The 25,731-nt window shown below is 42.9% G+C and overlaps 2 protein-coding genes across 7 annotated transcripts in view; both read left to right on the top strand.

Moving 5' to 3' along the window:
• Positions 1 to 2,373: 2,373 nt before the first annotated feature.
• Positions 2,374 to 25,731, top strand: part of LOC109885217 (sialoadhesin) — a 159,478-nt gene continuing 136,120 nt past the window's right edge. For 2 of the 6 annotated variants that reach the window (XM_031821639.1, XM_031821644.1), the window contains exon 1: positions 2,381 to 2,484. In XM_031821639.1, the coding sequence (XP_031677499.1) occupies positions 2,445 to 2,484 (40 nt within the window). In that variant the 5' untranslated portion in view covers positions 2,381 to 2,444. Of the gene's footprint in view, positions 2,485 to 16,026; positions 16,118 to 25,731 lie in introns of those variants that run through there. The other 4 variants (XM_031821638.1, XM_031821637.1, XM_031821646.1 and 1 more) reach the window with 4 other exon arrangements.
• LOC109887638 (B-cell receptor CD22) lies at positions 19,476 to 24,654 on the top strand. The gene is made up of 9 exons (XM_031821650.1): positions 19,476 to 19,683; positions 19,921 to 20,259; positions 20,586 to 20,840; positions 21,447 to 21,619; positions 21,991 to 22,081; positions 22,313 to 22,403; positions 22,576 to 22,630; positions 22,724 to 22,959; positions 24,103 to 24,654. Exons 1-9 carry the CDS (start codon positions 19,629 to 19,631, stop codon positions 24,182 to 24,184), a joined length of 1,377 nt encoding a protein of 458 aa, XP_031677510.1. The 5' UTR covers positions 19,476 to 19,628; the 3' UTR covers positions 24,185 to 24,654.

Raw genomic sequence — 25,731 nt, forward strand, 5'->3', positions numbered from 1 at the left:
GTAGGAGACCTGCGCCAACTTCCTGTGCTTACCGGGGGGCGAGAGAGACCGGGCAGGCACCGTGTTATGCTGTGGAGCGCACGGTGTCCCCAGTGCAGGTGCATAGCCCGGTGCGGTACATACCAGCTCCGCGTATCGGCCGGGCTAGAGTGAGCATTGAGCCAAGTGCCATGAAGCCGGCTCTACGCATCTGGTCCCCAGTGCGTCTCCTTGGGCAGGCTTACATGGCACCAGCTTTGCGCACGGTGTCCCCGGTTCACCTGCATAGCCCAGTGCAGGCTATTCCACCTCGCCGCACTGGCAGGGCGACCGGGACCATTCAACCGGGTAAGGTTGGGCAGGCTCGGTGCTCAAGAGCTCCAGTGCGCCAGCACGGTCCGGTCTATCCGGTACCACCTCCACGCACCAGCCCTCCAGTGGCAGCCACCCGCACCAGGCTGTCTCTCCGTCTCATCCTTACAGGTGCTCCCGCCTGCCCAGCGCCGCCAGCGCCGCCAGTCTGCCCAGCGCCGCCAGTCTGCCCAGCGCCGCCAGTGCCGCCAGGGGCCGCCAGTGCCGCCAGTCTGCCAGGGGCCGCCAGTGCCGCCAGTCTGCCAGGGGCCGCCAGTGCCGCCAGTCTGCCAGGGGCCGCCAGTGCCGCCAGTCTGCCAGGGGCCGCCAGTGCCGCCAGTCTGCCAGGGGCCGCCAGTGCCGCCAGTCTGCCAGGGGCCGCCAGTGCCGCCAGTCAGCCAGGGGCCGCCAGTCAGCCAGGGGCCGCCAGTGCCGCCAGTCAGCCAGGGGCCGCCAGTGCCGCCAGTCAGCCAGGGGCCGCCAGTGCCGCCAGTCAGCCCAGAGGCCCTCAGCCCATAGGCGCCAGAGGCCCTCAGCCCATAGGCGCCAGAGGCCCTCAGCCCATAGGCGCCAGAGGCCCTCAGCCCATAGGCGCCAGAGGCCCTCAGCCCATAGGCGCCAGAGGCCCTCAGCCCATAGGCGCCAGAGGCCCTCAGCCCATAGGCGCCAGAGGCCCTCAGCCCCGAGCTTCCGCCCCTCTGTCCCGAGCTTCCGCCCCTCTGTCCCGAGCTGCCCCTCAGTCCAGTGGGGTCATTTAGAAGGGTCGCCGTGGTTAGGAGGCCACGGAGGCAGACAATAAGGCGGACTAAGACGATGGTGAAGTGGGGTCCGCGTCCCGCGCCAGAGCCGCCACCGCGGACAGGTGCCCACACAGAGCATCCCCTATAGGTTAAGGTTTTGCGGTCGGAGTCCGCACCTTTGGGGGGGAGGTACTGTCACGTTCTGACCTTTCTTTCCTTTGTTTTGTCATTATTTATTATGGTCAGACCATGAGTTGGGTGGGCAGTCTATGTTTGTTTTTATATGATTTGGGTATTTCTATGTTTCGGCCTAGTATGGTTCTCAATCAGAGGCAGGTGTCATTAGTTGTCTCTGCTTGAGAATCATACTTAGGTAGCCTGGGTTGTGTGTAGGAGTAGTATTAACATGAGATACAGTGATGGTGGGTTGTGTGTTGGAGTAGTATTAACATGAGATACAGTGATGGTGGGTTGTGTGTAGGAGTAGTATTAACATGAGATACAGTGATGGTGGGTTGTGTGTAGGAGTAGTATTAACATGAGATACAGTGATGGTGGGTTGTGTGTAGGAGTAGTATTAACATGAGATACAGTGATGGTGGGTTGTGTGTAGGAGTAGTATTAACATGAGATACAGTGATGGTGGGTTGTGTGTAGGAGTAGTATTAACATGAGACACAGTGATGGTGGGTTGTGTGTAGGAGTAGTATTAACATGAGACACAGTGATGGTGGGTTGTGTGTAGGAGTAGTATTAACATGAGACGGGTTGTGGTTTTGTTGGTGTAGATGCACTTCAGATGTCACTTCCCTGTTCTACTTTCCTGTCTGTCCTCTCACAGACCTCCTGAATCATATCAGAAATCTATATATACACATTAGACTATTCAGAATATGTTCCTCTGTAGCTCAGTTGGTAGAACATGGCACCTACAACGTTATGGGTTTGGTTCCCGGGACCACCCATAGGTAAAATATATGCTCAAAAACTGTACATTGCTTTTGATAACTAAATGGCAATATTTATGGACAGCAGACTACAATAGACCACACAGTCAGTACAGCAGGCTGGTGATGTTCAATCATGCCTCTCCTAGATACAGCTTCTACCAGTACTGTACAACAGAGGAGGCTGGTATACAGGAGGATGGGCTCATTATAATGGCTGGAATGACAGGAACATCATTCAATTTATTCCTATTACTTCCCAAATGAATGAGGACATCATGAGGACTGGGGGCTGCAGTAATGTAGCGATGCCAGTAGGTGGAGCTCTAGTCTAGAACACTGAACCTTCAGTACCACTTTGATGCAGCCAATTAGGAGTGATGGTCATGGGTGTTTAAATGGAATGGGTTCTAATTGAATAACATCAATGAACTTTGACCTGTATATTCAGAACTCAGAAGGGCAAGGTAGGTCATTAAAATGTTAATGTTATAAGTAGTATAGTCAACACATTGTTTACATGGTTCTGTCTGTAGTATAAAAGACCACAGTGAAAACTGACACATTTTTTAAATTAAATAAATATATGCCCAGACTTGTCTTTTACACCATTTCTGTTCTATTACAGTAACAGCCCTTTTCTGGCGTGTTGGTCTGGTTGCCATGTTAATGTCTTTACTAAACAGGAAGGACAGTTCTGCATCCACTACTTGTGTTCTGACTGCTTCTATAAGGTTTCAACACTTACTTCTTGTTTTCACTCACTACCAGACAGTTGACTCACTGTACAAGACCTCTCCTCTTCACTTCACTCTGGAAATACTCTTGACAATATCTTGAAATATAGGTTTTGGTTATTTGTTTTTAGTCATAAGTCAAATACTTGATGGTAATGTATCATTTGTGTGTGAGTGTGAGTGAGAGAGAGAGAGAGAGAGAGAGAGTGAAAGTCACTGGCTGTTTAGCCTCACAGCTTGAGGATAGGTGCTGTCATTGAACCTGGTGGTCATTCTTTAGTCACTGGCTGTTTAGCCTCACAGCTTGAGGATAGGTGCTGTCATTGAACCTGGTGGTCATTCTTTAGTCACTGGCTGTTTAGCCTCACAGCTTGGGGATAGGTGCTGTCATTGAACCTGGTGGTCATTCTTTAGTCACTGGCTGTTTAGCCTCACAGCTTGAGGATAGGTGCTGTCATTGAACCTGGTGGTCATTCTTTAGTCACTGGCTGATTAGCCTCACAGCTTGAGGATAGGTGCTGTCATTGAACCTGGTGGTCATTCTTTAGTCACTGGCTGTTTAGCCTCACAGCTTGAGGATAGGTGCTGTCATTGAACCTGGTGGTCATTCTTTAGTCACTGGCTGTTTAGCCTCACAGCTTGAGGATAGGTGCTGTCATTGAACCTGGTGGTCATTCTTTAGTCACTGGCTGTTTAGCCTCACAGCTTGAGGATAGGTGCTGTCATTGAACCTGGTGGTCATTCTTTAGTCACTGGCTGATTAGCCTCACAGCTTGAGGATAGGTGCTGTCATTGAACCTGGTGGTCATTCTTTAGTCACTGGCTGTTTAGCCTCACAGCTTGAGGATAGGTGCTGTCATTGAACCTGGTGGTCAGTCTTTATGCTGCTGTACAGCTTGACGGACCGTAGAGGATTGAACATTTATCCTCCTATATTTTGGGTTCTGAGAATAAAACAGCTTCAGAACAATCAGTGTAGAAATATGTGTTTACAGTTCTACAGATATGTTCAATAAGTGATTGTTGTTGTTGTTGTTGTTTACAATGATGATGATGACTCCTGTATATATTAGGAATTTATTTTTGCATCATGTCAGTTTAAGTAGACAGACGTAGACAAACATGCAACACATCACACACATTACATATATAGTGCAGTAGACTTACAGACAGACAGTATTCACATAGACAACCATATAGCACAATACAACACAACACAATATGAGCCTGGTTCATTTTCAGTAAAGAGGCCCTGTACCCCATTTACAGTTTCTACTTCAATGTATCAGGTGGAGTTAATCACCAGCTATAGAGTGAGTTGTTGTTTATGTTTCTAAGACTGCAGGGTGGGAGATGCAACAATGGCCTTGAGAACAGCAGGACGTGTGTTGGTGGTCTTTCTCTGGTCTGTGACAGGTATGGTCTCATTCATAACTTATATGTTTGTCAATATACAGACATTTGTAGAATGTTAAAATAAAATTTACTAGGCATCTCCACTTCACTTTAAATAGTTGTGTTTCACACTTCACTGAGTGATGATCTGTTCTGCTCTTACACATATCCCAGAGGTAAAGTCACAACAACCTTCTGGTTCACTGAATGGGGGACTGGTGTAGAACCTGAAGATCTAGTTCAGAACCCAGAGTATGCAGGTCGTCTGGAGTATCACGGGGATAAGAAGAAAGACTGTACCCTGAAAATCACAGACCTGAGAGAGAGAGACTCAGCTACGTACAAGTTCAGATTACTAACAGATCAGGAAGGAGGGAAATATTCTGGAAGTCCTGGAGCCACTCTGTCTGTCACAGGTACAGTTACATTCAATATAGTTAAACTGTTGAATTCCATTTAGTTCAGGATAAATGTCTTGGTTTGTGTTTCTGTCTGGATAACATAGGATTTCTTCCATCTTTGTATTAGAGTGATAAGTCAGTGATAAAGGGATTTACAGTGATATTGTTTTTTCTCCAGGTCTTCAGGTGAAGTTGACTGGTGGATATCAGGATAAGACACTGACCTGTAGCACCACCTGTACTCTGACTGACAACCCCACCTACATCTGGTACAAGAACAGACAACATCTAGATGAGAGCACCTCCCCCCAGTACAAATACTCAGTCTCCAATGACTATGATGACAGTTATTCCTGTGCTGTAAAAGGCCATGAGGATCTCCACTCTCCTGCAGTTTGTGAGTGTTTATTTATTAATAAGGGACAGATTGAAATTTACTGTGGAACGGGACGGGACTGGTCTTCAAAGTTTAAAATATTTTCACATGACCCTCCCCTTGTACTGTACTGTATTTTACTGAGTTACAGTTCATACAAGGTAATCAGTCAGTTGAAATACTGTATATTCATTAGGTCCTAATCTATGGATTTCACATGACTGGGCAGGGTCACAACCATGGGTGGGCTTGGGAGGGCTTAGGCCCACCCACTGGGGAGCCAGGCTCAGCCAATCAGACTGAGGTTTTCCCAACAAAATGGCTTTATCACAGACAGAATTACTCCTCAGTTTCATCAGCTGTCTGGGTGGCTGTTCTCAGATGATTCCGCAGGCGAAGAAGCCAGATGTGGAAATCCTGGACTGAATGTAAAAAAAACACACAATCCTCCCCTAAACAAAAACTAAATAGATCCCTAATACATCACTGTAAAACTGTATACAATGTATATCTGTGTTGGTTTCATTTTGTAATATGAGAAATGTTAGCATTTCTAGATAGAACTGAGAATACAATCTGTTGACCTCTTGTTATGTCACTGTGTTTCAGGTGTTCAGGGTCAGAGCTGCAACAGAGTGACTTACACCAAGAGGAGAATCTGTGTCTTGAAGGGGTCAACAGTGGACATATCCTGTACTGTTGGTTATTATTCCACCACATCATCATTCTGGTTTAGAAGTGATAAGTCGACACTTGAAGACCTAACGACAGACCCAGGGTATGCAGGTCGTGTGGAGTACACTGGAACATACAGAGATCCCTTCACCCTGAGAATCACAGATCTGAGAGAGGAGGACTCAGCTGAGTTTCGCTTCACTTTTAAAACAAACAACATTGACTGGGGTCATAGTTTCCCAGGAACAAGTCTGTCTGTCACAGGTAATACTACACTGTATGATACAACTGTAAATCATAATGAATTACAGGATAAATATATTAACCATCCTGTTAACACAGAGGTGTATGTGGTTTTATACATATTGTTTCAGGTCTGCAGGTGAATGTGACTCCTGCTGTAGAGGGACAGAAGACACTGACCTGTATCACCACCTGTACTCTGACTGACAACCCCACCTACATCTGGTACAAGAACGGACAGCGTCTAGATGAGCCCACTTCCCAACAATACTCTAGTAATATCCTAGTAGTGTTGGGTCATTCTGCGGACAGTTACTCCTGTGCTGTAGAACACCATGAGGACCTCCACTCTCCTGCAGTGTGTAAGTATGAATTAATCTACTATTCTACTTAGAAAGCATCAAAAACTTTATATCAATGAGAAGAGTATTACTGCTTTATCTCTACATATTCATCATTACATAGAAATGACAGACAACGTCATAGATATATGCATGTCTATAGTGACAATGTTCAGTACCTCAGACACTTGAAGAATAGTTTAGTAGAGACACTCAAGTCCTAAAGTGTATTATTATTGTTCATGTTTTGTGTAAGTGAGAGTTTTAGATAAGTGAGTGATAGTTTTAGTAAGTGATAGTTTTAGTTTAGTGAGTGATAGTTTTAGTAAGTGATAGTTTTAGATAGTTCTCTGACTTTAGATATGATTTAATTTTGACATGACGTCATTTGAGGTAGTATACTACAATCCTGACCCTCTGACATATTCTCCTTTACTAGATGCTCCAAGGAACACCTCAGTGTCAGTCAGTCCCTCTGGTGAAATAGTGGAGGGCAGTTCAGTGACTCTGACCTGTAGCAGTGATGCCAACCCACCTGTGGACAAATACACCTGGTACAAGAAGAACGTAACCTCACCAAAAGCATCAGGACAGAGTTACAGCATCACTAACATCATCTCTGAGGACAGAGGAGAATATTACTGTGAGGCCCAGAATGGAAGAGGATCTATGAACTCTACAGCTCTGATGATCATTGTAGCAGGTAAAGTTACATCTCAATACAAACCTACATGTTTCAATCTAGTCTTAATCATTATGTTTTGGCTAATTACACCTTAGTTTATAACTCTACATTGGGTTCTAAGATCCCTGAACAAGTATTGCATTAATGTCCTGTATTATAGTTTATTTTAGTTTATTATATAATGCCATGTACTCATATCATCCATATTTTATTGTAGGGAAACAAACCTCAGTTCTGACTGCAGCTGTAGGAATCATAGTGGTTGTTCTGGTTCTCATCCTCTGTCTCTCTGGACTCATGTGGTTCAGGTGAGTGAAAATGCATATTATCATGTTGTTCATTATTTAAATGTAGCCCTCTGATTTGTTGTTAACTTCATTTATGAAGTAATGTATTTATTAATTAATGTGCAAAACAGGAAGAATGCCTCCAAACCCACCAACACAAGAGACACAGCAGACGTTGGACAGGTGAGTCTGTTGGAATCAGAAGGAGACTGTGATGACTGTATTCTTTGTGGAACATTTCCACTCCTCATGTTGTGTGTCCTCTCTCTCCATCAGGGAGACACTAGTCCAGTGTTTGACAACGTCTCAAACATGGCCATGAACTCTACTGCAGCACAGACAGCTGACACAGACATCCAGGATGATGTTCACTACGCCAGCGTCCACTTCTCTCGTCCCAAAAACCAGGAATTGTCTCTGTACTCCACCGTCCAAGTGCCTCAACCCCAGAAAGAGGATGAGGATGTCCCGTACGCTGCTGTGAAATTCAACCTCCCTATTGCTGCCACCCGGTGAGCATATTCTGCATTAAAGTCATTCATATGCTGCAGTTTATTGTAGGAGATGTCATCAATAAGCAAAACGGTTGACCCTTTGTGACCACTATGAAGTCAAACTATGAACCCAACAATGGACATCTCAGGACAATTACTATGATATGTCTATAATGAGGGAGTGATGTGATGATGGTTTTGAGGAATTGTTCTTCTGTTCCAAATGGCACCCTATTCCCTAATTAGTGCACTACTTTAGACAGAGCCCTATAGGGTGACACCATTTGGGACACTGTCTTTGTTTCATTTTTGTTTCTCTCTTCAGACACGCAGCAGCACAAGCAGCTGAGGAGGACTCCTGTGTTCTCTACAGTACAGTCAACAAACCCTGAACCAAGAAGACCCAAACACTACAAACCCAGAACCAAGAAGACCTGAACACAGCAAACCCAGAAAGAAGAAGACCTGAACACAGCAATCCCAGAAAGAAGAAGACCTGAACAGAACAAGTTTGACAAAAACCTTGTATATCTTGACCTGTATATTTAAACTAAGTAATATAATGCATGTGGAGGTGTGGAATATTGACCATTATAAACTGGGTGGTTTGAGCTGTGAATGCTGATTGGCTGACCGGCGTGGTATACCAGACCGTATACCATGGGTATTAACATTTGTGTTTACTGGTCTAAGTACATTGGTAACCAGTTTAAAATAAGACACCTCGCTGTTTGTGGTGCATCCAAGCACTCCGCGTTGCATTGTGCATAAGAACAGCCCTTAGAGGTAGTATATTGGCCATATACCACACCTCCTCAGGCCTTATTGCTTAAGTTTATAATGGCAACAAGGCACTTCAGGGGTTTGTGGTATATGACCAACATACTGTTCCACGGCTTATTTTAAACTGGTTAACAACATAAATAGAACAGTAAACAAGTATTTTTACGTCATACCCGTGGTATATTGTCTGATATACAGTATAGACTTCTGAAATGCTGTTTCAGCCAATCAGCATCCAGGGCCAAAACTACCCAGTTTGTAATTGTATTTAATAATATATTCCCTCTGGTAGACACTTTTGTCCAAATTCACACAGTCATTACAGTCATGCCTGAATATATTTTTCGTATGGGAAGTCCCAGCAGAAATGGAACCCATGCTCCATGCTGTACCAACTGAGCCACAGGACGACTCTATTCACACTTAGAGTAGGAGTTCTGATCTAGGGTCAGTTATGACTTTTAAACTATGATGAATTAGAAAGGGACCTTAACATTTTTATATATATATTTTTACATTGAAAAATGTTGTATTTCTGACGTAGGAAACCTTGAGTTCCAGTTATATCTTACAGAGCATTCAGAAAGTATTCAGACCCCTTGACTTTTTCCACATGTTGTGATGTTTCAAACTTTTTCTCAAATTGATGAAATAGTTCTCTCCTCATCAATCTACACACAAAGCCCCATAATGCTAAAGCAAAAAAGGTTTTTAGACAATTTTGCAAATGTATAAATAAAAAAAAACGGCAATATCACATTTACATAAGTATTCAGACCCTTTAATCAGTACTTTGTCAAAGCACCTTTGGCAGCGATTACAGCCTCGAGTCTTCTTGGGTATGACGCTACAAGCATGGCACACTTGTTTTTGAACAGATATTTTCAGGTCTCTCCAGGGATGTTCGATCAGGTTCAAGTCCGGGCTCTGGCTGGGCCACTCAAGGACATTGAGATTTCTCCCGAAGTAACTTCTGCTTTGTCTTGGCTGTGTGCTTAGGGTCCTTGTCCTATTGGAAGGTTGAACCTTCACCCCAGTCTGAGGACCTGAGCCCTCTGGAGCTGGTTTTCATCGAGGATCTCTCTGTACTTTTCTCCATTCATCTTTCCCTCGATCCTGACTAGTCTCCCAGTCCGTGCCGCTGAAAAATATCCCCTCAGCATGATGCTGCCACCACAATGCATCCCTTTAGGGATGGTGCCTGTTTTCCTCCAGACGGGACGCTTGGCATTCAGGCCAAAGGGTTCAATCTTGGTTTCATCAGACCAGATAATCTTGTTTCTCATGGTCTGAGAGTCTTTAGGAGCCTTTTGACAAACTCCAAGCAGGCTTTCATATGCCATTGGCTTCCATATGGCCACTCTACCATAAAGGCCTGATTGGTGGAGTGCTGCAGAGATGGCTGTCCTTCTTGAAGGCTCTCCCATCTCCACAGACGAACTCTGGAGCTCCATCGGGTTCGCCTCGCTGACCAAGGCCCTTCTCCCCCGATTGATCAGTTTGGTCAGGTGGCCAGCTCTAGGAAGAGTCTTGGTGGTTCTAAACTTCTTCTATTTAAGAATGATGGATACCACTGTGTTCTTGGACCTTCAAAAATACAGAAATGTTTTGGAACCCTTCCCCAGATCTGTGCCTCAGCACAATCCTGTCTCGGAGTCCTAGAGACAAATCCTTCGACCTTAATGAATGTTGCTCTGACATGCACTGTCAACTGTGGGACCTCATAGACAGGCGTGGGCCTTTCCAAATCATGTCCAATTAATTGAATTTACCAGAGGTGGGCTCCAATCAAGTTGTAGAAACATCTCAAGGATGATTAATAGAAACAGGATGCAGCTGAGTTCAATTTCGAGTCAAAGCAAAAGGTCTGAATACTTATCTAAATAAGATATTTCTGTTTTTTTGTTTTAATACATTTGCAGATACTCTCTGTATGCTGGGGAGAAACAGTCCGTTTGTTGCCATGCCACTATTTATTTTTCCTAAACACTCCCATCGCATTATACACCTTTTATTTACTATTTTCCAAGGTAGAGCTACCCACTTTCCCAGATAATAATTTATTAGTCACATCACTTAATTTCTCCTATCAAAGCCTACTTTATAATGTCTACACTTTCTTATCTCTTTATTTATCCACTTGCTATATTCTCTCTTAGCCTATCTTACTTTTTAATTCCTGATTCATGGTTTTAGTGAAACAAAGTCTCTCCTGTCCTTCAGGCTATTTTTAAATTGCAGCCTCTGTTGCTACAGAGTGCCAGAGTCGCCTGCTGTTTTCCTCCTATTTCGTTTACAGGGCTCGTGATATTTTAAAATTCTTTCTTCCTACTTCGCATCCGTTAGCCTAGTGGTTAGAGCATTGGACTAGTAACCGGAAGGTTGCAAGTTCAAATCCCCGAGCTGACAAGGTACAAATCTGTCGTTCTGCCCCTGAACAGGCAGTTAACCCACTGTTCCTAGGCCGTCATTGAAAATAAGAATTTGTTCTTAACTGACTTGCCAAGTTAAATAAAGGTAAAATAAATAAAAAACATATATTCTATCCTTGTTTAATACCTCTTTTTATCACCTATTGTATTTTTTACAATGGTCGTTTAACACATTATCACGTCAATGTCTTATCATTATTTTTTCCTTTTGCTCAATGTTTATCGATTTCGTTCCCTTTGTCTAGCGATAGTTAAGAGTCCCTCCCCTTAATTTATTACTGTCACAGAAAGACTCCGCTGTCCCTCCTCTGGACCTCCTCTGGCACGACACACACACAACCTGTTCTTCTTCCTTTCACCACAGAACATTCTCATTCACACACACCCTTCGTTTGACCTAAAACAAACTATAGTTTATTACCTACTGACTTCTTGCGACTAGGGGGCGATATTTAAATTTTTGGATAAAAACGTTCCCGTTTTAAACAAGATATTTTGTCACTAAAAGATGCTCAACTATGCATATAATTGACACCTTTGGATAGAAAACACTCTGACGTTTCCAAAACTGCAAAGATATTGTCTGTGAGTGCAACAGAACTGATGTTACAGGCGAAACCCAGATAAAAATCCAATCAGGAAGTGCCGCATTTTTTAAAACCGCCTCATGCCAATGACTCCTTATATGGCTGTGAATGAGCTACGAATGAGCCTACGTTTTCTACGTATTCCCCAAGGTGTCTACAGCATTGTGACGTCTTTTTACGCATTTATGTTGAAGAATAGACGTAAGGGACCACATTTAGCAAGTGGTCACATGGTGTCTCCCGCAGAAAATCTTGCGGAAAATACTGAGGTAGCCATTTTTCCAATCGCTTCTTATGAGAAACCAATTGCCTCGACGGATATATTATCGAATATATATGTTAAAAACACCTTGAGGACTGATTCTAGACAACGTTTGCCATGTTTCTGTCGATATTATGGAGCTAATTTGGAGAAAAAAAGTTTGCCGTTGTAGTGATAGCATTTTCCGGTCGATTTCTCAGCCAAGCATGATGATCAAACGGGAGCTATTTTGCCTACAAAAATGATTTTTTTGGAAAAAAGGAACATTTGCTATCTAACTGGGAGTCTCCTGAGTGAAAACATCCGAAGTTCTTCAAAGGTAAATTATTTAATTTGATTGCTTTTCTTATTTTCGTGAAAATGTTGCCTGCTGCCAGCAGAGCCTAGCATAGCATTATGCCATGATAAACTTACACAAATGCTAGCGTTGTCTAGCGTTGGCTGTAAAGCATATTGTGAAAATCTGAGATGACAGTGTGATTAACAAAAGGCTAAGCTTGTGTTTCAATATATTTGATTTGCGATTTTCATGAATAGGAACATTTTCTAGGGGTATTTATGTCCGCTGCGTTATGCTAATTTGTTTGAGGCTATGATTACGCTCCCGGATCCAGGATTGCTAGTCACAAAAGGTTAATTCACTTCCTCTACATAATCCGGTATTATCCTATAGGATTTTTCACGCATACCCTTCGTTTTACCTAAAACGACCTATAGTTTTACCTCCTAACTTAATTTACTTCCTCTACATAAGCCGGTATTATCCTATAGGATTTATTTTGCAGTTGAACCCAGCCAAATCAGGTCAGAGTTCTTCCGCTTCCTATTTATTCACCCGTTCAGTCCCCTTCTTTCAACAGGAGCGGTAGCCGTGAATTATCGCAGGATTTATTTTGCAGTTGAACCCAGCCAAATCGGGTCAGAGTTCTTCCGCTTCCTATATATTCACCCGAACAGACCCTCCTGTCGTGAATATCCCACCCAAGCAGACCCTCCTGTCATGAATATCCCACCCAAGCAGACCCTCCTGTCGTGAATATCCCACCCAAGCAGACCCTCCTGTCGTGAATATCCCACCCAAGCAGACCCTCCTGTCGTGAATATCCCACCCAAGCAGACCCTCCTGTCGTGAATATCCCACCCAAGCAGACCCTCCTGTCGTGAATATGTCAAACATATCAGAAGCCTAGATGGTCTGTGGAACACTCTGTTTTTACACACATACAACATATGAGTCCATCCCACATGCAAATGAAGGTACTTCCCTCAGTCCATCTGCCACCATTATATCCCAATCTGTGCATCCTGCTTGTTCACGCCCAATAACGCCCATATCTGCTTTTAGTTAAGTTATAATGGTGACAGGACCTCTTCATGTCCCCCAAAAAATACATGCCCATCTTATCCTTAAGTTTAGCTTGGTGTGTTCTTTGGTATGTCTGTCCTTATTAGGACAAGTAGACTATGTGTCTCTTCTCTTCATGTCCTAAAAATATATGCCCTATGTCTATAGTCCATCCGTTGGTCATTTGGCTGACCCCCTCCTTTGTGTGTCCCTCTGACCTTGGTATGTCCAGCTGTCCTATGCTCTCATGGCCTTACTTTGGTTTCCTGTCCTATACAATAGACAATGCATTTTACCAGAATGGCAAATGCACTCTAAGTGTATCTTTCTCTTGTGGTACAGTATTATGTTTCGCCCTATATGTACATCTTGCTCCAACAATACACAGCACCTTAAAGCTTGACCTCTAACCAATGACCCCAAACAGAACAGGTACACAACACAAAATACCACTATACTCCCATCAATCTCTCTCTCTATCGCCCCCTGTCGCTCTCTCGCTCCTCTTTCCATCTCTCCCCACTCTCTCGCTCTTCCTTTTCTTTCTCTCTTCCATCTCTATCTCTCTCTCTCTCGCGCTCTCTCTCTCTCTCTCTCTCTCTCTCTCTCTCTCTCTCTCTCTCTCTCTCTCTCTCTCTCTCTCTCTCTCTCTCTCTCTCTCTCTCTCTCTCTCTCTCTCTCTCTCTCTCTCTCTCTCTCTCTCTCTCTCTCTCTCTCTCTCTCTCTCTCTCTCTCTCTCTCTCTCTCTCTCTCTCTCTCTCTCTCTCTCTCTCTCTCTCTCTCTCTCTCTCTCTCTCTCTCTCTCTCTCTCTCTCTCTCTCTCTCTCTCTCTCTCTCTCTCTCTCTCTCTGGTTCTTTGGGAATAATTGCTACAGCTAAGGGTGTTTGGAGATCTACTCCTCTGACTTCAGATGCTCAGAAGTCCATCCAGCTTGCTCCTGATTGGCCAAAGGGATACTTCCACAAAGGGAGTGTACTAAAAGGGTTGAAGGTCACTATCTGAGCTTTCTACTGTAAACGTGGACATTGCTCTGTGTGTGTGTGTCTGTCTGTCAGAAATCTGACTGTCTCTACACCCCCCCCCCCTCCCTCCTCACCTCTTTTCTCTCCAGCGGTATGTTGAGGCAGACAGGGACATGTAACACAGTGGAGGCTCCTCAGAGGAGGAAGGGGAGCACCATACTTATTATATTTATTTCATTTATTTCATGAAAATAAAATGTTTTAACATTTAAAAAAGTAATCATTTTAAGATAAAATTATGTCATCAAATAAATAATTAAAACATACTATTTTGCAATGAAGGTCTACCGTGGCCATATTCTACAGTGGACAGCATTCTGTAGGTTAGCACCATGGTGTAGCTGGAGGACAGTTAGATTCTGTCCTCCTCTGTGTATATTGATTTCAATACCAAACCTAGGAGGCTCATCGTTCTCAACCTCTTGCATAGACTTACACAGTAATTATGACAACTTCTGGACGATATCCTCCAACCTATCAGAGATCTTGTTGCATGAACTGACATGTTGTCCACCCAATAAAAGGGTCAGAGAATCAATCTAGTACTGAAAGCATAAGCTACAGCTAGATAGCACAGCAGTGCATACAATGTGGTGAGTAGTTGACTCAGAGAGAGAGAAAAACAACAGTTTTGAACAAACACAGTACTTCCAAAATGAAGGAGAAGCAGGAGAGATATAAATATTTTTTTACATAGCTATCAAATGCAGCTATCTAGTTTAGCCTACTGAAACACCCTGCTCAAACAGAGGGATGCTATATTAGCTAGCTGGCTATGATGATCCAACACAACACTGGAACTCTTCCAAGTCAAGGGAAGCTTTTGGTTTTACTAATTTATTGCCTCCGGGGCTCGCCTGTCTAAGTGCTAAACTGCTTACTGACTGTACACAGTAACTTTACACACAAATCCAATCAAATTGTATTTGTCACATGCACCGAATACAACAGGTGTCACTGTAAAATGGTTCATGACAAGCCCTGAACTAACAATGCAATTGGTTTTATGTAAAAAAAAAAAAAACATTTTTGTCTGCATCATGCAGACACAAAAAACAAGCAGACACAATAATAACAGACAGAAAGACAGACTTAGTTATATGCATGTCAGGGTTCACTTTGGGTCCGTTGTTCTGAAGATCAGTGAGCTGAAGACATCTCTTTCACACAAGAACCCAGTGGACATTCAGAGCAGCTTGCCTTGGCCTTGGCATAATGACAGCTCACTGTTGTCTGTTGTTTCTAGCTAGCTAATGTTGATAGCTAAATGTCAGCTAACTAACTAGCTCACTAGCTAACTATGGGGTCTTGCTGTAATTCAGCGGCAGCACATCATATTGTTCACAATCCAATACATTCAGAGTAGCTGTGTGATGCACATAAATGCTTGTTTATCACTGAATAACAGCCACTTCATGTAGCTAACAAGCTAGCTGAGCTCACTTGTTCACTCAATTCAAACACCAGTTCAATATAACTCCCAATAACACAGTATTTTCACATGTGTGCCTGGTTTATTCTATATATATATATATATATATATATTTACATTTGAAAATGTTATTTGATCTTCAATTTGTCTATTTTCATTGGACTTGTAGGGATATATGAAGCCTGGAGGCTGCAGTAATGTTGAGATGTCAGTAGGGAGAGCTCTAGTCTAGAACACTGGAACCAAAGATACTCCCCTTTCATCTGTTCTGGAACCTTCAGTACCAGCTGATGAGGAGTGATGGGAATGGGTCACATGTTGTCTCTTGTAAAACATGTAGGTCCACTCCTCATATAAAGAAATGCAACTACAGTATTCTGACTTTAGACCATTTTCTATTTAGATACAGTAATATCCCTTATGTGACATGTTGTTGCTGCATGTTAGTGCCCTGACTAGACTACTTTAAAATGTGTCAACCACAGAACTCACACTTAGGCTATGTCTGCTTCTACTAATACTTACAGTAGACTACTTCTTGTTTCCACACAGTGACAGTAAGTTGACTAACTGTTCAAGACCTCTCCCCTTCACTTCACTCTGTAAGTACACTTGACAATATCTTGAAATATAGTTTTAGTTTTGATGTTTTTATCCAAACATCACATGACTTCCTGTATCTTTGTACTTGTTGGTTTATTTTGAACTGTGTTCTGGTTGTAACATCAGGGCCTGTATTCATAAAGTGTCTCAGACGGTCCATATAATTATGATCTAAAAGGCTAAACTGATCCCAGATCAGCTCTCCTACTCTGATACACTTTGTGAATACTGACCCTGGACTGTGGTTTCATGTGTTTAGTTTAGTTCAGTTTATTCAGTTGCATGTTTAAAACATGATCAGTAGAGTATGCCAGTAATACCCAGATCTCCATTCAATAGGGTCATGTTCACTGTCATAGTATAACAGGGTCAAGAATAACTGTGTGTGTGTGTGTACGTGAGTGTGTGTGTGAGTGTGTGTGTGTGTGTATGTGAGTGGGTGTGTGTGTGTATGTGAGTGGGTGTGTGAGTGTGTGTGTATGTGAGTGTGTGTGTGTGTGTGTGTGTGTGTGTGTGTGTGTGACAACACATTCTAAGATATTATAAACATTCCATATAGAATAGTCAACATACAGTGCCGTGCGAAAGTATTCGGCCCCCTTGAACTTTGCGACCTTTTGCCACATTTCAGGCTTCAAACATAAAGATATAAAACTGTATTTTTTTGTGAAGAATCAACAACAAGTGGGACACAATCATGAAGTGGAACGACATTTATTGGATATTTCAAACTTTTTTAACAAATCAAAAACTGAAACATTGGGCGTGCAAAATTATTCAGCCCCCTTAAGTTAATACTTTGTAGCGCCACCTTTTGCTGCGATTACAGTTTCTACAGTTTTGCACATCGAGAGACTGACATTTTTTCCCATTCCTCCTTGCAAAACAGCTGACAACAACAGAACTGACACTTACTAGCAGTTCCCACTCACTACCAGTCAGTTGACTCACTGTACAGGCCTCTCCCCTTCACTCTGGAACTACTCTTGACAATGTCTTGAAATATAGTTTTTAGTTATTTGTTTTTAGTAATAAGTCATATACTTGAGGGTAATGTATAATTGTACTTGTTGTTATGTTTTGAGCTGTGTTCTGGTTGTTACATCAGGGCCAGTATTCATAAAGTGTCTCAGTGTAGGAGTGTTGATCTACGTAGGGATGAGATGATTAACCAGGGTAAAAAAGACATGTAAAATAGACATTCAAACCAACGTCAACAAAACTAAGGAGATGATTGTGGACTTCAGGAAACAGCAGAGGGAACACCCCCCTATCCACATCGATGGAACAGTAGTGGAGAGGGTAGCAAGTTTTAAGTTCCTCAGCATACACATCACAGACAAACTGAATTGGTCCACTCACACAGACAGCATCGTGAAGAAGGCGCAGCAGCGCCTCTTCAAGCTCAGGAGGCTGAAGAAATTTGGCTTGTCACCAAAAGCACTCACAAACTTCTACAGATGCACAATCAAGAGCATCCTGGCGGGCTGTATCACCGCCTGGTACGGCAACTGCTCCGCCCTCAACCGTAAGGCTCTCCAGAGGGTAGTGAGGTCTGCACAACGCATCACCGGGGGCAAACTACCTGCCCTCCAGGACACCTACACCACCCGATGTTACAGGAAGGCCATAAAGATCATCAAGGACATCAACCACCCGAGCCACTGCCTGTTCACCCCGCTATCATCCAGAAGGCGAGGTCAGTACAGGTGCATCAAAGCTGGGACCGAGAGACTGAAAAACAGCTTCTATCTCAAGGCCATCAGACTGTTAAACAGCCACCACTAACATTGAGTGGCTGCTGCCAACACACTGACAATGACACTGACTCAACTCCAGCCACTTTAATAATGGGAATTGATGGGAAATGATGTAAATATATCACTAGCCACTTTAAACAATGCTACCTTATATAATGTTACTTACCCTACATTATTCATCTCATATGCATACGTATATACTGCACTCTATCATCGACTGCATCCTTATGTAATACATGTATCACTAGCCACTTTAACTATGCCACTTTGTTTACATACTCATCTCATATGTATATACTGTACTCGATATCATCTACTGTATCTTGCCTATGCTGCTCTGTACCATCACTCATTCATATATCCTTATGTACATATTCTTTATCCCCTTACACTGTGTATAAGACAGTAGTTTTGGAATTGTTAGTTAGATTACTTGTTCGTTATTACTGCATTGTCGGAACTAGAAGCACAAGCATTTCGCTACACTCGCATTAACATCTGCTAACCATGTGTATGTGACAAATAAAATTTTATTTTATTTGATATTTTAACACTGCAGTGTGTGTGTACATGTTAGCCCCCATGGGTGTGAATGACACAGTGGATTTATCTGAGGGCCCTTTAGGACCAGACTGATAGGGAGGAGGGTTGACATCTATACTGTGTAGGATGTGTGTTTTAACTTTTCTACATCCATAACAAGCTCTCTACACTTTGATACAGACTCCATGGGCCTTATGGGCCTTCACTACAGGTGGTGTCTGTATTTGTGTGTGTGTGTGTGTGTGTGTGTGTGTGTGTGAGTCACTCGCTGTTTAGCCTCACAGCTTGGGGATAGGTGCTATCTGTCACGTTCTGACCTTTATTTCCTTTGTTTTGTCATTATTTAGTATGGTCAGGGCGTGAGTTGGGGTGGGCAGTCTGTTTGTTTTTCTATGATTTGGGTATTTCTATGTTTCGGCCTAGTATGGTTCTCAATCAGAGGCAGGTGTCATTAGTTGTCTCTGATTGAGAATCATACTTAGGTAGCCTGGGTTGCACTGTTTGATGGTGGGTGATTGTCTATGTTGATGGCTTGTTTTAGCGCAGCATTAGCTTCACGGTTGTTATTTTGTTTACTGTTTTTGTGGTTCAGTTCTTTCTTTATTTAAACATTCAACATGAACACGTCACGACGCATTTTGGTCCTCCGATCCTTCTCGCCTCTCCTCTTCAGATGAAGAGGAGGACGACCGTGACACTGTAATTGAACCTGGCTATCATTGAACCAGTCTTTATGCTGCTGTACAGCTTGACGGACCGTAGAGGCTTGAACATTTATCCTCCTATATTTGGGGTTCTGAGAATAAAACAGCTTAACAAAAATCAATGTAGAAATGTGTGTTTACAGTAATACTGTTGATGTTGAATAAGTTGTTGTTGTTTATAATGATGATGATGACTATTGTATATATTAGGAATTTATTTTTTGCATCATGTCAGTTTAAGTAGACAGACGTAGACAGACATGCAACACATCACACACATTACATACATACATAGTGCAGTAGACTTACAGACAGACAGTATTCACATAGACAACCATTTTGCACAATACAACACAACACAATATGAGCCTGGTTCATTTTCAGTAATGAGGCCCTGTACCCCATTTACAGTTTCTACTTCAATGTATCAGGTGGAGTTATTCACCAGCTATAGAGTGAGTTGTTGTTTATGTTTCTAAGACTGCAGGGTGGGAGATGCAACAATGGCCTTGAGAACAGCAGGAAGTGTGTTGGTGGTCTTTCTCTGGTCTGTGACAGGTATGGTCTCATTCATAACTTATATGTTTGTCAATATACAGACATTTGTAGAATGTAAAATTAAATTTACTAGGCATCTCCACTTCACTTTAAATAGTTGTGTTTCACACTTCACTGAGTGATGATTATCTGTGGTTTCCAATATGGCAACAAAGTGTGGACAAACCCTACCTTCAGTGTGAGCCAAAATACCTTGTTCTAATTCTGATACCATTGTGATGTCTAACTGTGTTTCAGTGGTACTGGGTCAGGATGGCTGGAGTGTGACTTACACCACTCAGAGTATCTGTGCCTTGAAGGGGTCAACTGTGGAGCTGACCTGCTCTTACACATATCCCAGTGGTCATAAAGTCACAACAACATTCTGGTTCACTGAATGGGGGACTGGTGTAGAACCTAAAGATCTAGGTCAGGACCCAGAGTATGCAGGTCGTCTGAAGTATCATGGGGATAAGAAGAGTGACTGTACCCTGAGAATCACAGACCTGAGATTGAGTGACTCTGCTGGGTTCAGGTTCAGATTCATAACATCTGGAGGAAAGGGTTCTGGCCCACCTGTCTCCCTGACTGTCTCAGGTAATCTGTCACTCATCTCACATCTATGACACATATCTAGATAGCTGTACTGTGAGTGTTGTATTGTATGTATGCTAATGAGAATGTTGTGTTTTAATCTGTTTTATTGATTCTATGGAACTCAGGACTTCCTGGAAAACAGTGGAAATGATTACAGAGTTGACTGTCCTGTCTAAATATATCAAATGAATGACCGTAATGACCTTATTTAAGGGCAGTCATGCAGACACTGCAGTGTTATGTAACAGGGAAAAAAACATATATAATATTTCACATAATAGGACATATATAGGAGGAGAATAATGATGTGGTTCCTTTTACTCTAGATGTTGTGTTGGAGATGGATCCTACATCTGTGTCAGAGGGGGAGAGAGTCACACTGAGATGTAGAACCAACTGTACACTGGACCCCATCACAGCCTTCAGCTGGTATAAGAATGGACAGCCTATACCAAACAGCAACACCTCCTCTCCTGTCTATATCCTATTCTCAGTCAGCAGTGAGGATACAGGCAGATACTCCTGTTCTGTAGAAGGACATGAGGATCTCCCCTCTGCTGAAGAGACTCTCAATGTCACATGTAAGTACATTGGGGATTTTAATGTCCAGTTTGATATACTGACAATGTTGATACTTGAATTTAGACTAGATTGTTTTACACATAAATATCTATCAATACATATTTTAGTGTGTAACATCCTGTCACTCCCTGACCATAGAGAGCCCTCGGTTCTCTATGGTGTTTAGGTCAGAGCGTGACTAGGGGGGTGTTCTAGTCATTTATTTTCTATGTGGCTGGTTTGTGTGGTTCCCAATTAGAGGCAGCTGAGAGGTTGCCTCTCATTGGGATCATATTTAGGAAGCCCTTTCTCCCATCTGCATTGTGGGATATTGTTTTTGAGTGAGTTCATGTTTCACCTCAGTACTGCACGGTCGTTGTTAGTTTCTTGGTTTATTTTAAGTTTCACTAAAAATAAAGATGTAGAACTCCAATCATGCTGCGCCTTGGTCCGTCTCTCCACACGATCGTGACACATCCATTTCCCTGAATGTGCATTACCACAATGTCATCATTATTTTTAGTGATTCTGTTTCACATTTTCTTTTGCTCTGAATTAATAATTTATAAATTATTTCAACTAAACACAAATGTTGCTATAAATAAATAAAATGTATTTTACACCAGATGGCCCAAGGAACACCTCAGTGTCAGTCAGTCCCTCTGGTGACATAGTGGAGGGCAGTTCAGTGACTCTGACCTGTAGCAGTGATGCCAACCCACCTGTGGACAAATACACCTGGTACAAGAAGAAAGTAACCTCACCAAAAGCATCAGGACAGAGTTACAGCATCACTAACATCATCTCTCAGGACAGAGGAGAATATTACTGTGAGGCCCAGAATAAATATGGACGTCTCAACTCTTCTTCTGTGTTTGTGGACGTTCAGTGTAAGTTCACCTAACCTCATCTTTAATCAGAGGATCACATTTAAATTCATATTTCAATAACAAGAAAAACACTATTTAATACACTGTTGTTACATATTGTCCACCAGACGGCCCAAAGAACACCTCAGTGTCAGTCAGTCCCTCTGGTGAAATAGTGGAGGGCAGTTCAGTGACTCTGACCTGCAGCAGTGATGCCAACCCACCTGTGGACAAATACACCTGGTACAAGAAGAAAGTAACCTCACCAAAAGCATCAGGACAGAGTTACAGCATCACTAACATCAGCTCTGAGGACAGAGGAGAATACTACTGTGAGGCCCAGAATGGAAGAGGATCTATGAACTCTACAGCTCTGATGATCATTGTAGCAGGTAAAGTTACATCTTCAATAGTTCAATACAAATTGACAGGTTTCAAACTGATCTTAATCATTGTGTTTTGACTGATTACACTTTGGTTTATAATTATGTGTTGGCTTATGATGTCACAAGTCTTATAAGATCCCAAAGTATTAACACGTATTGTGTTGATATTCTATAATGTGTTAGATTTTAGATTATAAGAACATGCCATGTCCTCATATCATCCATATTTTATTATAGGGAAACAAACATCAGTTCTGACTGCAGCTGTAGGAATCATAGTGGTTGTTCTGGTTCTCATCCTCTGTCTCTCTGGACTCATGTGGTTCAGGTGAGTGATATTGCATGTATTTAAATATAATTTCACTTTAGTCATTGTAATTTGAATTTGTTCTTAACTGACTTGCCTAGTTAAATAAAGGTTAAATAAAAATAAATAAAAGTAACATAATTTATTAATTGATTGATTGATATCTTCATACATTCATTCATGTACAAAACAGGAAGAAGAACTCCACATCCACCTCCAACACAAGAGACACAGCAGATGATGGACAGGTGAGTCTGTTGGAATCAGAAGGTGACTGTGATGACTGTATTCTTTGTGGAACACTTCCACTCCTCATGTTGTCTGTTCTCTCTCTCCATCAGGGAGACTCTAGTCCAGTGTATGACAACATCTCAAACATGGACATGACCCCTACTGCAGCACAGACAGAGTCCACATACGACCAGGATGATGTTCACTACGCCAGCGTCCACTTCTCTCGCTCCAAAAACCAGGAAGTGCCTCTGTACTCCACCGTCCAGCTGCATCAACCACAGAAACAGGACCAAGATGTCCAATACGCTGCTGTGAAATTCAACCTCCCCAGTTCTGCCACCCAGTGAGCATATTCTGCCATTACAGCAACATAGAGTCAATACTAGAACATTGGGAACACACAGCATTAAAGGAGAAGTTTGCTTGTTTACAACCAAATCTGGATGGGGGGGTGGAGTGGGGGGTGGAAAGTTGAATCTCATTTACTGCATTTCTACACAATTAAAACACTTTTAAATGGTATTTGGAAAACAGAAAAAACCAAGCAAAAATGACCCCAGCCATTATCACCTTGGCTGCTGAGGGTTATTTCACCTCAGTCCATTATCACCTTGGCTGCTGAGGGTTATCTCACCTCAGTCCATTATCACCTTGGCTGCTGAGGGTTATCTCAGCTCAGTCCATTATCACCTTGGCTGCTGAGAGTTATTTCAGCTCAGTCCATTATCACCTTGGCTGCTGAGGGTTATTTCAGCTCAGTTCATTATCACCTTGGCTGCTGAGGGTTATCTCAGCTCAGTCCATTATCACCTTGGCTGCTGAGGGTTATCTCACCTCAGTCCATTATCACCTTGGCTGCTGAGGGTTATCTCACCTCAGTCCATTATCACCTTGGCTGCTGAGAGTTATCTCACCTCAGTCCATTATCACCTTGGCTGCTGAGAGTTATTTCACCTCAGTCCATTATCACCTTGGCTGCTGAGGGTTATTTCAGCTCAGTCCATTATCACCTTGGCTGCTGAGGGTTATCTCAGCTCAGTCGATTATCACCTGGGCTGCTGAGGGTTATCTCAGCTCCGTCGATTATCACCTTGGCTGCTGATGGTTATCTCAGCTCAGTCCATTATCACCTTGGCTGCTGTAGGCTAATTCACCTCAGTCCACCTACCAATACACACCAATATTAGCTATTCAGTTGTAATGTTATACACCTGAAAGGGAGGAAATATGGAAATTATTCACACTGACACACTAATCAGAGAAGAAACAAAGACATATGACATTTCAAGCACTGTATTGTTTACATGTTGATAGTATTATAATGTAGAACTATAGGGAAGATAGGTGCTGTGGAGATGTTCCAAATGGCACTCTATTCCCTATTTAGTGCACTACTTTTGACCGAGCCCTATAGGCCCTGATCAAACGTAGTGCACTATAAAGGGTATAGGGTTCCTTTGTTTCATTTCTGTTTCTCTCTCCTCAGACCAGCAGCAGCACAAGCAGCTGAGGTGGATGCCTCTGAGATCTACAGTACAGTCAACAAACCCAGAACCAAGAAGACCTGAACACAACAAACCCAGAACCAAGAAGACATGAACACAAAGGCCCAGAACCACAAACCCAGAACCAGGAAGACATGAACACAACAAACCCAGAACCAAGAAGACATGAACACAAAGGCCCAGAACCACAAACCCAGAACCAGGAAGACATGAACACAACAAACCCAGAACCAAGAAGACATGAACAGAACAAACCCAGAACCAAGAAGACCTGAACAGAACAAACCCAGAACCAAGAAGACCTGAACACAACAAACCCAGAACCAAGAAGACATGAACACAAAGGCCCAGAACCACAAACCCAGAACCAGGAAGACATGAACACAACAAACCCAGAACCAAGAAGACATGAACACAAAGGCCCAGAACCACAAACCCAGAAACAAGAAGACCTGAACACAACAAACCCAGAACCAAGAAGACCTGAACACAACAAACCCAGAACCAAGAAGACCTGAACACAACAAACCCAGAACCAAGAAGACCTGAACAGAACAAACCCAGAACCAAGAAGACCTGAACACAACAAACCCAGAACCAAGAAGACCTGAACACAACAAACCCAGAACCAAGAAGACCTGAACACAACAAACCCAGAACCAAGAAGACTGAACAGAACAAACCCAGAACCAAGAAGACCTGAACACAACAAACCCAGAACCAAGAAGACCTGAACACAACAAACCCAGAACCAGGAAGACCTGAACACAACAAACCCAGAACCAGGAAGACCTGAACACAAAAAACCCAGAAACAAGAAGACCTGAACACAACAAACCCAGAACCAAGAAGACCTGAACACAACAAACCCAGAACCAGGAAGACCTGAACAGAACAAACCCAGAACCAAGAAGACCTGAACAGAACAAACCCAGAACCAGGAAGACCTGAACAGAACAAACCCAGAACCAAGAAGACCTGAACACAACAAACCCAGAACCAGGAAGACCTGAACACAACAAACCCAGAACCAGGAAGACCTGAACACAACAAACCCAGAACCAGGAAGACCTGAACAGAACAAACCCAGAACCAAGAAGACCTGAACACAACAAACCCAGAAACAAGAAGACCTGAACAGAACAAACCCAGAACCAAGAAGACCTGAACACAACAAACCCAGAAACAAGAAGACCTGAACAGAACAAACCCAGAACCAAGAAGACCTGAACACAACAAACCCAGAAACAAGAAGACCTGAACAGAACAAACCCAGAACCAAGAAGACCTGAACACAACAAACCCAGAAACAAGAAGACCTGAACACAACAAACCCAGAAACAAGAAGACCTGAACAGAACAAACCCAGAAACAAGAAGACCTGAACAGAACAAACCCAGAAACAAGAAGACATGAACACAACAAACCCAGAACCAGGAAGACCTGAACACAACAAACCCAGAACCAGGAAGACCTGAACAGAACAAACCCAGAACCAGGAAGACCTGAACAGAACAAACCCAGAACCAAGAAGACCTGAACAGAACAAACCCAGAACCAGGAAGACCTGAACAGAACAAACCCAGAACCAAGAAGACCTGAACAGAACA

This window comes from Oncorhynchus kisutch, unplaced genomic scaffold (assembly GCF_002021735.2).
Source record: "Oncorhynchus kisutch isolate 150728-3 unplaced genomic scaffold, Okis_V2 scaffold4004, whole genome shotgun sequence".
Classification (NCBI taxonomy): Eukaryota; Metazoa; Chordata; class Actinopteri; order Salmoniformes; family Salmonidae; genus Oncorhynchus; species Oncorhynchus kisutch.

Bases quoted from the DNA above. Each gene is read 5' to 3' on its own strand.
- LOC109887638 (XM_031821650.1), top strand. From the start codon at position 19,629: ATGGCCTTGAGAACAGCAGGAAGTGTGTTGGTGGTCTTTCTCTGGTCT. The intron at 20,260-20,585 runs GTAATCTGTCAC...CTTTTACTCTAG, and splicing joins TGTCTCCCTGACTGTCTCAG to ATGTTGTGTTGGAGATGGAT. The intron at 21,620-21,990 runs ATCATCTCTCAG...AGCATCACTAAC, and splicing joins AGAGTTACAGCATCACTAAC to ATCAGCTCTGAGGACAGAGG.